This window comes from Rhamphochromis sp. 'chilingali' (assembly GCF_963969265.1).
Source record: "Rhamphochromis sp. 'chilingali' genome assembly, chromosome: 8".
Taxonomy (NCBI): domain Eukaryota; kingdom Metazoa; phylum Chordata; class Actinopteri; order Cichliformes; family Cichlidae; genus Rhamphochromis; species Rhamphochromis sp. 'chilingali'.
In genome coordinates, this window is record NC_137935.1 from 19,423,991 (window position 1) to 19,439,855 (window position 15,865).

The 15,865-nt window shown below is 41.0% G+C and overlaps 1 protein-coding gene across 1 annotated transcript in view; it reads left to right on the plus strand.

The window, feature by feature from the left end:
* grik4 (glutamate receptor, ionotropic, kainate 4) overlaps positions 1-15,865 on the plus strand; it is a 364,143-nt gene that overhangs the window by 280,302 nt on the left and 67,976 nt on the right. Inside the window, exon 9 of the mRNA XM_080889585.1 lies at positions 15,229-15,390. Within this exon, the coding sequence (XP_080745711.1) occupies positions 15,229-15,390 (162 nt within the window). The remainder of the gene's footprint in view (positions 1-15,228; positions 15,391-15,865) is intronic.

A 15,865-nucleotide genomic window follows, 5' to 3' on the forward strand; every position in this document is an offset into this window, starting at 1 on the left:
GATTGTGAATGTTGGGTAAAAGTGCTTAGATACAGCAGACAGTGTGTGCGATATGGAGAATGAGACATGAGGTTTCATTCTTTTAGCACTGCGAGTGGTAAAAGTGAGTAAAAGGCACTTTATACGTACCAGTTCATCATTTTACCATTTAGAATCAAGAGAGGCCTTCAGGAAACACAGAGGGTTTACAACATAATGCACCGACTGGTTACACTGAAGGGCAGGAAGACCAGATCAGACTTTTTCAGAAAAAACCCTTTGGACAGATGAAACCGAGATGAACTTGTACCAGCATGATGGGAAGGGAAAAGTATGGAGAAGGAGAGAACGAGCTTGTGATCTGAAGCATACCACATCATCTGTCAAACATGATGGAAGCAGTTTTACGGCACGGGCATGTATGGCTGCCAGTGGAAATAAGTCACTAGTGTTTACTGATGATGTCACCGCTGGAAGAAGCAGCAGAATAAATTGTGAAGTGTGCAGGAATATACTTCCTGCTCAGATTCAGTCAAATGCTGCAAAAATATTAGGACAGACTCTCACAAGGCACATGGATAAAGACCCAAAGTGGCAAAAAGCCACTCAAGGCAAAAAAAAATGAATATTCATCAATGAACAAGTCAGTCACCTGATCTAAACCCCACAGAGCATGCTGTTATGTTGTTAAATCCAAGACTGAAGGTAGGAAGACACCAAAAAAGCAGCAACTGAATGTAGCTGGCAGAGCTCCTCAAGGGAAAAAAATACAGCATTTGGAGACGTTCATGGGTTCTAGACTTCAGCCAGTCATTGCAAAGGATTTTCATCCAATTATTAAAAATAATCCTTATGTTTAAAGTGATTAGTTTGTCTAATTACTTTTGAGCCTGGGGCACTGTGTCTGAAAATGTCTGTAATTCCTAAACAGTTAATACAAAATCTTTCTGAAACCCCTTGAATTAAAGCTGAAAGTGAAACAAAAAAGAGTCGGTGTCCAAAACCTTATGGCCCTAACTGCAATTTTAATAAATCAACTGAATCCCAGATAATCTTGATTGCTCTATTAAAAAGCTACTGATGTGGAGTGGCTGTATTTACATTGTTTAAGTTGCCTAGAAAGAAAGGAGCAACAGCAGAAAACCTAGTAAACAGTTTCTTCATTATCAGCAATCTCCATGACTTTATAAACCAAAAGTGCCCAGTCTGGGAAATCATAGGCTCACAGCCATTATACACACTTCACATGTCAGCTGCAGACAGCTAGATACTTTAATAAGTGTGCACCCTTTCCTCTTTTGGTTTTGATTTAGATGATATTTTATTAAGACCGCCATCCATACGCTGAGTGGCTGGTCTCGTTCATCTGTGCAGTCTCTCAGCACCATTAGCTATCCAATAACATCATTAATAAGGGAGTCAAAAGGCTCGACCATTCTGTGCTTTGAATTTTAGAGACGAAAATGTATTATGGGTGAGAAGTGTGAGCCAGCTCAATAAAATGGGATTTAAATGCATTTTATTGTTTAAAAAAGGGAGAACAATACTCCTTGAATTTCCTTGAAGTCATCATCCGCTGTTGAAGTAATAATATCAACCTGCATCAAGGCCCAGGGAACCTTACTATGCATTCATCTTATATTGCAGTTTTTTTTATCCAGTTCTAGGAGTTGCAGGCAATCTTCTGTTTTATTAAACAGCAATTCTTCCATTTTTTATGTGAAAACAAACACAAAAAACAGGAAATTTTGATTGGTTGATTTTTGCAGACCTCTCTGACATGGCGACTGAGTAAATTGCCTCATTCGCACTTGCAATCAGTTCATTAAACACTATATCTGATTGCACAGACGATTAATAATCTGGGTCTCATTCATGTCTTAATCATTTATTTATTGCCACAGAAGACAATCGACTTTATTAAAATATCATCTTTCGCAAGTTCCATTTAACTGTGGCAAATAAGCAATTGGAAAACGCCTCTAAGGGTTTACAGTTATGATGCATTATTGCTGGCTTTGTAGGGTGTGATGGAACCAGGAGAACAGACACCTACTGTGCCAAAGACACCTTTTATATGAATTACTGTGCTACAAAAATCAAGTAAAATCAAGTCTGTTTGATTCCACTCAGATTAGCATACCACCGGGTAGCTATTTTAAGTCTAAAATATGGCCATTGGAGGACAGATTAGATACCTAGGTAATCACCTCTTCACAGAGGGGGAATGATCTCTTTTAAGTCTTGTGCTCTGACTTTTCCATTGTCTCACATAAAGCGAGGGGAATGACAAATGCATTCACATGCATATCAGCATTCGTGAATGGCATTCATTAATCATTTATGTCTAATTTTAAGGATTAACAGGTCGGGGCGTGAGGTCTGTTCACATTCAAGTCATTATAATTTTATGGAGACTCCGGGAGAACTGATTGAAAACATTTAGACGTTTAGAAAGCTTCACATTAATGGAAAAAAATGGAGTGTTCGACTGCAGAGATTGGGAAGCGTCTATGCGAGAGACTACCGGCAACCTGGAGTGTTTAATATGTAAGTCAGACCTCTAAGCCTTATCACTCTAAACATAACTTTTTAACAGTATTAAAACACACCCTGAGAAGGCTTGCTTACCATAAAATTATTAGACTTGAAGTGCCCCAGTCTCCTTTTATCTTTAGAGATTAGCCAGACGGTAGCAGCGTGTTTGTTAAATGAAAGTAAACAATTTAGTGTAGCGTTCCACTTTCCAGACTCGGGCCTTGGTATGTGTAGGGAGTTATGGTGTATTGATTACTCTGCGTCTGCCCTATTACCGCCAACTCTCCCTGTGAGCCCCATGTCTGGATGACTCAGTGTTGACAATTGTATTACAGCCTATTATCTTTCAAATCCCAGATCTTGAATTACAGCCTACCAAGGGGTCTGATTTGGAAAGTTGAAATTGGTTGCTGACTTCATACCTGACTTCCTCTCTGTGCTCCATAACTTTCTTTTTTTTGCTGTCCTCCATCACTCCCATAATCCCTCCCTTTACCTTTCACAACATTTTATGTGAAATTTATCAAAGATCTTACGTGTCCACTTAGTTAGGAGCTCCTCTCTACTCCTAAATTATCACCATCTATGTGTTCTCCCAAGACTTTTGTGCACGTTTGTCACTGTTTAACATAAAAAGGTCTTGACAGTTAAGAGTTAAAGGAACTTAAGGAAGTTTTTTTCTTTTTAGCTGTAAATCAACAGCAGACAGGCCAACATGTTATTGGACAGATACTATTTTTTACTTATACTCATATGATTGTTTTTAATTAAAACCTAATAAGTGTGCATTTGCTTGTGTTTCTCAACCCATGCGTCTTTCTGCATTTCTGCAAGTTCTGCCAATGATTTTGCTTTGTACCCCATTTAGCGCCTGCCAGAAAGTCATTAGTGATGTGCAGAGCAAACATGTCCAGCTCTTTGCTGTTTTAATAAGTCTGATGGAGCTTTTATTTTGATGAAACACATAGCTGTTATTGTGACAAAGAAACTAAATGCTGTCGAGCTTAACTGATCTTTGACCTGATCACATCTAGTTGTTTATCCGCCTACAATGCTGTCTTAAAGGCAGGTATTTTTTTATTAGTTTGTTTTTCTGTAAAATTATAAAAGTATAAACCTCTTATAGAGTGCCGCTGTGGTGTGGTGGTCAGCTCTCTGTGGAGTTTGAATATGTGGGTCATCTCCAGGTGCTCTTGCTTCCTTCCACATTAGATTAATTGATGTTTCTGCTGATTGAATGTGAACCTGAATGGTTGTCTGTACTAGCTCTGAGATGTCCAGGGTCTACCCCACCTTTTCCCGTAAAGCTGTTGGGGTAGGCTCCAGCCCCCACCCCCAGAACCTTAAATAGGCAGTTAAAATTGCCTGGATGGATGCGAACACTTATACATTATTAATCTTAGCATTATGTGCTTTAGAAGATGCACCTAAAAGTGACTCTTCTAAGGAGATGGTAATCTTAAGATCCTGTGCTAGAGCTGATTTGGGAATTTAACTCATTTTATCTGTATTGAATATGACTTCCTAAACCAGATGGCTTTCATTTCAGTTTGAGCTGTTTGTAATGCCTGTGTATACTGTATGCTTAACAGCGTTCCCATCAGCCTGCTGATCCAATTAAATTGGTTGCAGATTTGGCAGCGTGTTTTTTGTTTTTTTGTTTTTTTTGACTGAGCCGAGAGTAGCGCAAAGAATTTATAGGAAGATGCTCGCGCTCTAAATTACAGTGAGAAAGCTGAAGAAAAGCTCCCCAAACACAGTAAACCAAGGAAATAAAAGCAGTTTCACACAGAATCTGCACTGATGGCCACTGAGGACAGAAAGCAGCTACAGGGGATTACTAATATTTCTTGCATTGAAGCCAGAGAGCGCCATGCAATATAATGAAGCAGAAAATTAGATATAAAACAGAAACAGAATGCTTATGCAAAAGCAAATGTGAACTTGGCAGAAAAATCTCCCGCTTTATGGCACAAAAGATCACAGGGAGCCCCGTTCACCATCAATTCAGCCACTGTAGCGCTGAGCTATGGCAGATTAAATATGGTTAAATATCATTTTGTCTAGAGAGCAGAAAATTCTGTGTGTTGGTTACAGTGAGCTAAAACAAATCTCAACATAAAGTGTTAGATGTCATTCGTATCCATTTAGCCATACCAGCATTTTTTAAAAGTGTGCTCCTCTCCTGCCGTGAATCTTCTAACGCATAGTGGAACGTCTGGTCCCAAAGCTGAGGGTTGCTTGGGCTTGATGGCAAACACTCAGGTGATCGATGTGAAACACTCCAGGCCTCGCTGATATGAACAGAGCTTAGATGGAGTCTCATCTCCATTATCTGCTGCTCTCCTCCTGTTTTTCCCACCTTTCCTGGGTCAGTAATTCAGCCACTCACTGCCGAGTCTCCAGCACTTTGGAGGTGAAACTCTGCAATTAAAAGAAACGTTCATAAGTAATTTGAAGGGATTATTTTTAAAACTTTATAGGGTTTGTTTTGTTTCATTTTATGTGCTTTTTGTTCCTTTAGAAATTCTGCTGGGGTTCAAATGAATTCGATTACCGAGAAGAGATAGACTGTTTCACATTCTAAACATATGCTGGTGCCTGCAATATTCATGGTGTTTTTGGCCTCCGCCAGTCCAAGAATTATTCAGGGCATAAGGTCTCTGGCTCACAAATAAGCTGTTACTGTTGCAGGTCAGACATAATTCTATGAATAATGGAATAAAATTGCCCATTTGTTTTCAACACACTGCAGGAATGCTGCCAGATTGTTTTGATGTATGCAGCTATTAGAAGCTTTGAAACAAAGCTCATGTATCAACCCCAGCTTTCTACACCAAGATATATGGTATGTTAATTTCATGGTCATCTCACAGTGAATTAAACTAGGTGGCTGCTAGAAATGATGTAAGTGACATGTTAGCGCCCCGTGCAAGAGAAATGACTTGGATCCAGTCCATCTGCATTCAGTGAGCAATGTTGTCACCGCAACTAATGAGTAATTGGAAGAGCTACAATTACAGTTTTCATGTCCACCCCTGCAGCAGCACCAGTATTTCGTGAACAAATAATTCAGTAAATCAATTATCCAATTTTGCTATTACATTTCAGGTGCATAACAAGTCCGTATTCATGACATGCATCATTCGATCACGACGCCTCTCGCCTCCTCCTCTCCGCCTGTCCCGCTCTCACTGAGAACACCGTAATTAAGCAGGAGGCCTAAATTTACATGGTAACTGATACGAGCATGACTTACTGCCAAAAACACCACATGAAGAGTCCAGCTTATAGAGAATAATCAGTACGCCACTAGAAATGGATTTCATCACAGAGCAACGACCAGACTCAGGCCTAAAGGTTTGAGCATGTTGTAGCCTTTGTCCAGAGTGGCAGGAGGGAAGTCATTAATTAGCACTTTATCATTAGGAAAATCAATATGCAATTTGCAGGAATGTTACTCAATCATAGCCTACTGGAGTCTGTTTTCTCTTTCACAGCGATACCACGCTGGATAAGGGGTGGAGAGGACTTGTCTTTCTTTTTTTACAAATTGTCAGAGATGATTATCACTGCTGACAGCTCTGACTTCATCTGCGTTTTGCAGAGCAGAAAAAATGAAGCCTTTAGAATCGGAGAAACTTTGGTAAATGCCACGTGCCTACTTGAAACTGCACTGATCAACATTTTTAACCAACAGTGTATAAAAAGAGGTCTTTATAAAAGACCCAGAGAGATATATGACACTGCTCCGCAGCTGCCCTCATACCTCAACTCTTTGTCTGAACTTTTTGGGTCTGTTAAATCATCGGATCAATCATATTTTTTTTCCTCAAACTGGCTTCCTCATCACAAAGCAGAGCAGTCACACTGGAAGCTAGCTTTTGAGCTAGCTAAAAGGCTAAACATACACTCTACTGATCTGGACGGTGTTGCCATAAAGCTGCCTGCTTAACTTATGAGATCAGATCAAGCCTGTTAATGCTTGTGGTGCTGTTTTAAGTTGACCTGTCCAGGATGTTTTGATAGAAACGGATCAAAAATGTTGTGAAATACAGTTAATGACTCATCTATTATTAGTCATATGATTTAATGCAAAATGTACTCAGCTTTCACTCCAGTGGCACATTGTGTGACTTAGTGCAAGTTCATCATGTTAGAAAGTGAAATCATCATTAGAAAAAGTCTTTGAATTGCTGGTCCAATTGCTGGTTGAAGAAGCAATACAATTGAGAAGTTTAAAAAAAGCACCCTTCTTCTCAAACTCTCACAGTATTCTTGTTCCAAGGAATGAAAGCCAAAAAATTTGATTTGTTACTGCTCCCTTCACAGACAACGTAAAACCGCCTCTAACCAGACAGAATGAGAAGTGGAATGTCCCAATGCCCACCTGCGCAATAGTACAAGCACATCACAGTCTCTGTCCTGAGAAAGAGACACCTCACAGGTCATAAACCAGTGTCTTTATTCAGCTCTACCCACAAAACACTGGTCTCAACAGTAAAGAGTCAACTTAAGAAGCCAAATCGGAGACTTACTAAGAAGAAGAAAAGATTAAGATGAGTAAATGAATGCAGAAATTAGAGAAAGGAATCGTGGAAATTAGTATCATGAACAGACAAATATGAATTTGAAGTGTTTTGGTCAAAGAGAGAAACATTTGAGAGACATAAAGATGTGAGAAATGTGGTAGTTGGGGAGTATTTTAGTCATTGTATCAGGTAAGAGAGGTAAGAGGCAGACTTGTGTGCAGGCCACAGGGGCCAGCAAGAGGTGTTGCTTGCAGCCAGGTAAGGCAGGTAACTGCTTGGCCTCCAAACCAGTGGGGGGGCCTGAAAGTTGACAAACTACGGGAGCGGCAATGTTCAAAGTTTGCATAGGGGGATAGACCTGAGCTCCCTGAGGGAGACCGACCTTATTCTACTAGCACCCATTGCAAATGGTCTGTTTAAACAAAGCTAATGTCAACAAAAAAGCCACTTAATAAAGAGGAGTAGTGAACCTTCTGGGAGCTGAAAAAGAAAGGACAAAAGAGAAGAAGAAGGGGGAAAAATACCCAAGATAGTTTTGAATGGAGAAGAAAATAGTGATAAAAATATTGTGCTAAATAGCTGGTAAGTGCTAATGGTCTCACCTTAAGTGTCAGGGAGAGGCATTTAAACAACATAACTTCCACTAGCATCACATGACAGGAAAATTTAATTACCTAGTGCATCCAGCTTTGTTGACCTGATGTGACTGAGTCAAGTACACACAGCTAGGAGTCAGAATCAGGGGACTAGCAGTTAGCAGTTAGCATAGCTAGCATAGTGGAAGAAAGTAGAAGCTGGTAGTTTGAATATTACTACTTGATAACCAGGTAACTCCATGTTTGTTGTTATTGCCACATTAAACATAATAGTCTCTGCCATTTCAAGAATAATGTTACTGTGGTGGGGCGTGGTCTGCGGTGCCGTGCAGGGAGGGCGGACGCACCTGCACGGCATCCTTAATCACGCCCGCCTAGTTAAAAACACGGGGACTCAGGGGTTTGGGTGTTGTGGTGAGATGTAAATAAAGATGGCTCTGAATGATACTCCGTGGGCCCGCCGTGCCTTATTCTCGCCAAAGTTACCTGTTGCTGTCAGATAATTTATAGCATAATGGTGATGAACACAATAGCATAAGCATGACTGAGGAGGAGGAGGACCCTGATTTTGTTTGGGCCTAAGCAAGTCAGATTTTGAGAAGTAACAAAGTCATTCTTCAGGTTGTGCAGCTAGGATGATCTCACTCAAAAACTTCAAAAAAAATCTGGAAATATGTCAAGGATAGAGTGTGAGAGTGTGCTATGTGTGTATGGTTGTAATTCATTACCAGTTCATTGATGTGGTTTAAAGTCGGTTGTCTGTGCTTGAATTTGTTGTTAATGAAATAGCAAAGTGAGCTGAGCCAAATACCCCCTTGTCAAGGTTGGTTGCCCCTCCAGTCCATATGCTTTGGCACAGTCTCTGATAAGTGGGATCAAAAACAAGAAAGGCTATCAGTCTGCTTTCTAGTGCAGTGCCATACCCTGTGCATGCTGCTTGACTGGAGCAATTTTCCCTCTGCAAAAAAAAGTAAACATTGGCAGATTACTGCAACAAAATGACGGCTAGTGAGCCAAAGGCATGCAAAGCTAAAATTGCTGCAAATGGATGATTCTTGGATGAAATAAAAATTTGAGAAACAAACAAAAAGAAAGAAAAAACACACAAATGAATTGTTTCTGAACTTACCAATTGTTTCTGAATACCATATCAAGTCATTTGACACATAAAATTTTGAGTTTTCGTTAATTTTTCTGGTTGACCATGAAGTTTTGAGGTAATATTTCAGGACAGAAAAACTGTCTCCATTCATAAAGGTGACACAAATAAGGGGGGTAAAAATCCTGATTTTATCCTTCTACAGGATGTGAAGATTTTCTGTTTGATAGCAGATTTGAAACATGAACTTTACTGGTTGCCAGTGTTTCAGTGTGATGTTGTGTTGCTCTCAAAAAGCCAAAAATTATTTATTCAGACTGTATTTCTGCTTAGTAAGAGTCGAAACATTTAATCTACTTGTTCGACAGTCCTTAAAACTCATTTAATTTATGTAGAAGCCGGTGAGTCAGTGAACGTGTGACTGCGATTCATTGTTCTGACTCATTTGCCATTATTGCTGCATTCCTGTCTGCTGCCAGTGACCGGTACTTCTCAACTTCAGCAAACTCCATTAATTTTAATGCCACTTTTAACTTCTTTTAAGAAGTTTTTCAAACAGACAAAATGTTCAGATGACTCCAGCTCATTGAAATGCTGAGACCTTTGTTATTCAGCATCTGAAAAAAAAGTGACAATATTGAAGCAGCACTCATTCCTTAACATTCCCTGCACAGCATGCATACAAAAGTCTCTATATAGCCAAACTTGCATTTGAAAGGCTTATCTAACAACTTCACATTTCTGGTAGAGATATCGGCATTTCAGTAACACGGTGTTGTACCACATGCAGCAGAGATGCATCCCAAATCAGCGGAGATCCCTGGTGCCTAAAGAATCGATATAATCTCAGCGTTTCTGTTCCGTTTAGGGAGATGTGATCAATGAGAGAGGACCTGAAGGATGCTGACTGACTTAAAGAAGTTTTTGATTCAATTCCGTATTCACTTATCGGTTTCATACAAGTTTTCATTGCAAAGGAATATGTCTGTGCATGGACACGGATGGCAGAGAAGGAGGAGTAGGATTCTTGACAGGGTGTCCACCTATAAGCACCATCAACCCTCCTGGGATCTCATTATTCGCTGACTTCATTGTTATGAACACTGAGTAGTCACACATTTGGGTATTTTTGTAGGTGTGTGTGTGTGTGCATATGTGCATGTATGAATGGTCCAGTTATGTGAAAAGACCAAAAAAGAAGAGAAAGAGGAATCGTTGAAAGCCAAAGGATATGAAAAACCATCTAAAATGATGAAAGAGAAACTAAGAGAATAAAAAAGGAGTTGCACATAAAGGGTAGATAAGACAGGGGCGACTAGATTGGGAGGGTTTTCAGAGGGAAAAGGGTGAGAATTGAGGAGGTGAAGCAACAGTTTTTGGTTGGTTGGTTGGCTCGGGTCCCGACTGCTGATTGATCTCCAGGTGACAGCCGGTGTCAGGGGCCCTCGGCCAGGCTGTCATTCCCTTGCACTCTTACACCCTCGCAACCCCCCCCCCCCCCCCCCCTCTCATCTTCGCTCTGTCGCTCTCTCTCTCCCGCCAGTGCATTTTAAGCTCTCACTTGTGCCAACTAATCTCTCACCTTCTTCCCTCTCCATTGATTCAACCTCTAGCTCTCTCGCTCTTTTTCTCTCTCTCTTTGCTCCTCATCATCATTCTGTTCGGCCGGCCTTTTCACCCCCTCGGTGGTGACAGTTGGTTTCTCTACTGCTCTCCTCTACCCTCCAGCTCTGCCTTTTTTGTTCTCCCACTGCTGGGAACCAAATGCTAAGCACTGCCCATTTCACACCAACTATTTGCCATGCAAGATGTGCTCGCGTGCAGGGCTTTAGTGTGTGCTTGTGCGTCCCCGTAACACGTATCCAAAAACATGTGTTATGGGGAGAAAACCCATAATATAAATCAATAACGGCTCGGGGTTACGTTAGGCAAGCCTGTGTAATGTCCTCTGAAGTCATGGGATCACAACTCCCCGTCTGTCTGTGTGTTTGAATTTGCATGTGCAAAGTGTCAGCGTCTGTGCCCTGAAAGCCCACAAATGCTGCACACCAGTTTTCTTCAGACACTGCCTCGGGATATTTTTGTGACCTTGGTCTTCAGTGACTACGTGTGTGTTTGCTGCTCAATTATAGGGATTTCATTTTCCTGTGTGTGGGCATGCTCATGCGCTCTCCAGTTTGTTTTTGTGCGTGTGTATGCACATGCATGCAATCAGGAACCCTTGAGGGGCATGTTTAATGATAGGCTCGTTTGCACAGCTCTGACTCTAATGATCTATTAAAGTACACTTAACCAGTAATTATATGGACAGTCCCCAAAGGCTTATGAGGCCCCAAAAGGGCCTGCTGAAGATGGAAGAAAAGCCCATGTATTTAATGGAATGCATGGGAATCGATAATGCTGCGGCTTTAAATTTTGTTTTACGTTTCTAAAGATATTAATGAATGAATAAATAAAGAATAGGTTCAAAGGAGACTTTTCTCCTGCCATGATTACATGCAATGTTAAACTTGAGACAGGGATTAAGTATTCCTCAGGCTTTGCGGAGGAACATGTAATCCCTGTCTTAGCTCTCCTCTTCTTCCCCTGGACTTGCAGGACTGTATATTTAGTTCCAGCCTTGCAATTAAATCCACTTTTACAGTATGACCATTTTACATTGTATGTATTCAAAAGTCAAACGCAAACTTATGAGAGCCAGGCTGATAATTTCTCTGAGTTAAATGTTTTGAAATTCAATAGATACTAAAGATCAGGCAGTCTCTTTCCTAACAAGACCATTAGACCATTATTCTACTCATTAACAGGATTGTCTCCTGAAGTTCAAGAGCAGCTAGAAGCCCCTTAAACTTCAGTGCTACATCCTCTAATAAGGCGATTTTAAATGTGTTTCACGCTCTGCAACTTGAAAGTCATACTGGGCCAGGATGAATAACAATCCAGTCAGGGTGGAGTTAAGCAAATAAAGTGTGCTTGCATAGTGATGGAAATGCAGGACTGTAAACACAAACTGCAGGAGCTGTCTTCAGTTAGTGTGTTAACAAAAGCATTCAACAAACACTTCACCGCACACAACAGCCAAACAACACCCTGCTATCTCCTCTGCTTATGTTATTTCACCGTGTAGTTTTGTAAACAAACATTTGAAAAAGCTGTATTTCTTGAAGGAGAAGTCAAACTCTCTAAATATTGTTATAGTCCATATCCATCCACTTTCATGGTATAGATTCAACAAGGTGCTGAAAACATTCGTCAAAGGTTTTGGTCCATATCGACGTGGCAGCAGCACACGACTGCTCCACATTTGTCAGCTGCGCATCCATGAATTTCCAGGTTCTGTTCATCCAAAAGGTGCTCTGTTAGATCAGGTGACTGTGGAGGCCGTTTCAGTAAAGTGAGCTTATTTTCATGTTCGAGAAAATCGTTTGAGATGATCTGAGCTTTTTAAAGTCATGTTTTTTTGCAGGAAGCAGCCATCAGAATTCAAATGCTGATTCTTCCATCAGGCCAGGCAACGTTTATCGAAGCTTCTGTTGTCCAGTTTTAGTGAGTCCATGTAAACTGTTGTGGCACAAAGGCGATCGAGTTGGGAGTTCGCCTTGTAATCGGAAGGTTGCCGGTTCGAGCCCCGGCTCCGACAGTCTCGGTCGTTGTGTCCTTGGGCAAGACACTTCACCCGTTGCCTACTGGTGGTGGTCAGAGGGCCCGGTGGCGCCAGTGTCCAGCAGCCTCGCCTCTGTCAGTGCGCCCCAGGGTGGCTGTGGCTGCAATGTAGCTTGCCATCACCAGTGTGTGAATGGGTGGATGACTGGTTGTGTAAAGCGCTTTGGGGTCCTTAGGGACTAGTAAAAGCGCTATACAAATACAGGCCATTTACCACCCTATGTGGTCTTCTGCTGCTGTATCCCATCTGCTGCCAGGTTTGATGTGTTGTATGTTCAGAGATGCTCTTCTGCATACTGTGATTCTAAGGAGTCACTATTTTAGTTACCTTCCTTTCAGCTGACCTCTGGAATCAACCACTTTCACCCAGTGAGTTTCCACCACAGGATATTTCCTCTTTCTCTGGTCTTACTTTGCAAACCCTGAACATGATTATGTTGGAAAATCCCAGCACTTTCTGAAATACCAGCTTGTCTGGCACCGGCAACATTCAAAGTCACTTAAATGACCCATCTTCCCCCATTTTGATCCTTATTTTTAACTTCTGCAGGTCATCCTGACCTGGTCTACATATATGTAAATGCACTGAATTCCTGCCATGTGATTGGTTGATAGCTATTTGTGTTAATGAGCAGCTGATCGGTATATACCTGATAAACCATCTTATCATATTCCTAACGAGAATGATTCCCTACTACAGTTAAACTTTATGGAAGCTGTTGCTCACAGTTATGATTTCTGCTGCCCGAGACTGAACTTTAACATCATCAGTCTGATGATTTTTTTTCTCCAGCTGTAGAAATGAAAAAAATGTAAGATGACGTACATGTAATGAGTTTTATTTGTCAGGAGGTAGAAATAAAGATGTTTCAGAACATTGTTATTCATGGTTCACCCTCTAAAGAGTTAAGCTCTCACTTTTATTATCAGTGTTTATCAGTGTTGCTTGTTTTTATCATCCGCCTCTTCCGTACACCAGCATAACAAAACATTTGGGATTTCCTGGTTCATGGAAGGTTGGTAATAGGAATAATCAGCCTTCCACTTAAAGGTTAAATATACTCCATCTTCCTTCCCTGAAGTGTGTCTCTGTCATTGCAGTCAACCACCAGTGTCTTCAGAGTGGAGTGATTCATGCTGGTTCTTCTCTTGGTCTAAGAGCTTTTTTCCACCTACCTTCTTATCAGTTATTTAACCCTTGTGTGGTGTTCGTATTTTTGTTACTCAGCCAGTGTTCATGGGTCTGGTGGACCCGCTAGAGTTTTGGCTTTCCAAATTAACACTATCAAACAATTTTATGTTAAATTACTCAACAGATGTTTACTTCATCCCAATTACAAGACATATGAACAGCAAACGTGGTTAATTTTTTCCCTTTACCTTTGTTAGATCACATTTATGAATTAATGTGCTTCTCGTTTTTCTTTTATAAAAAATGTTATAAATAAATCAGTTATAATCAAGTGGAGTGAGTGGAAAGACACAACACATTTACACGTGAAAAAATAATTAATTGTTTAATTTTTCTTTTGAAAAAAACTGAACACGGGTCTCACAGACCCGAACACCATACAAGGGTTAATTCACTGGCCTATTCACTCTTTTTTTGTCTGAATGTCCATTATCTGATTTTCCTAATCCCCTCTCATCCATTTTCCCATTTTTCATTTTGCTGTTATTCTGCGCTTCAGAATTTGTAAGCTTTGATCTCCCCGGAGCCCATAAAGCTTTTTGTTTTTTCATTTATTTGTTTATTTATGCTTGTTTGTTTTTTAAGAAGATTTTTACCAAATCCTGATGCCACACATGAGCTGAGTTACTACATAGCAGGAGGTTGCCTCAAGGGATATAGTTAGCAGCTTTTATCATTATTTTTGATTGGCACGTAGTTGTTTGCCCACTGCTGTTGCCTTCTTGCATTTACATACATATTTTGCTCTTTTATTTCTATTTACTTGCAGTGTATTTACTATTTCTACAGACACCATATGGCCATTTGTTCCCAGTGTCACATGCTGCCGCACCCACTCACCATCCCCTCAAACTTCTCTTATCTTCACACTTGTCTTGGTGGCAGGCACAGAGGTAGACTGGGCTTGGTCTGGCTGTCACAAGTTAGATGGCACAAAGGGCTGGAAGGTGAAGGCTGCCACCTGAGGTGGGGTACTGGGTTTTGACACCTCTATTAACCTTCAGGAGACATCCATCCTCAGTCACGCCCCCACCTTCTCTCTCCCCCCTGTTCTTCCTCAGCTCCGTCTCACCCTGCCCCCTGTCTCGTATTCCCCAGGCAGCCGGAAAACAACTTGTCCCTGGAGCAAAAGAGCCAAATAACAAACGACTTGTGTTTTCCTCTCCTCCCAACCTGGATGATTTCAATATGTCATGGATTTCTATCTCAATTATTGGTCTCTGTGACCTTTGTTGTTTTCCCCGAGTCTTTCTCTGTCTGTCTGTCTCTCTAATTGTAACCCATTAGCTTTGCAGTCTGGCAGTCATACCTGTACATTTTTACAGCCAGTGGGAGAAAAAATCCATGGGTGTTGTGCAGCGCTGCTCGGTAAAATTGTGGCTCTGAACAAATTGCTGCAGCTTTCTCATGTCAATCAACCGGAATAATTGTAGTTAATGAAATGTGAATCGGACAGATTAAATCGGATGTAAAATTGCTGAGTGAACAGATGCCCTTTTTTACCTTGACAATAATTCAATATATCATTGGTGTAATTTAAACAGATTATGGTAGACTGTAGCAGGGTATGACAGCTCATGGCTAAGCGGAGCCCATAATCTTGTGCCTTACTCTCTTTTCTCCCTATAGGAATTCTCTTTACTCCGACTGGACGACGTGGCGGACCAGCGAGTCAACATAGTTGGTTTTTCCGTCTTCAACAAAACTCATCCCTTCTTCCAGGATTTTGCGCTAAGCCTCAACCGCTCCTGGCAAGAGAACTGTGACCACGCACCCTTCGCCGGCACACCGGTTAGTTCACACAACACAAATACATGACGTTATTTACAGTGAAGACCGAAGTTACAGGAAGAATAATTCAGTCCAAATTAAAAGATAATTAGTTGTTCCGGCATACTTCTCTATCACAAACTTACCAATTAAAACACTGAAGTCGCAGAAACCTCCAAAATACTAGGAGAAATATACAGGGATAGCATTTACTCAGGTAAGTGCTGTAATTTCAGGTGTTGCTGTAGGCCATTGTTGTTTCCCAGACGGCTCATTAGCAGCATTTGGTGCCCTCCTTATTACCTTTAGAATGGCATCTTCCTTGTTGAATTTTCTTCAGAAGAAATGCACACAGGAAAAGCTACTTACCTTCACAGCATCCCCCCTTAAATCAGCCACTGTTCTCATCTAAATGGTCTCTGTAGCTCAACATTTAAAATAGTGTGCACTACCTGTGTGAATGAGTGACTACAAAAAAAGCCTTGTTGCGTATGTG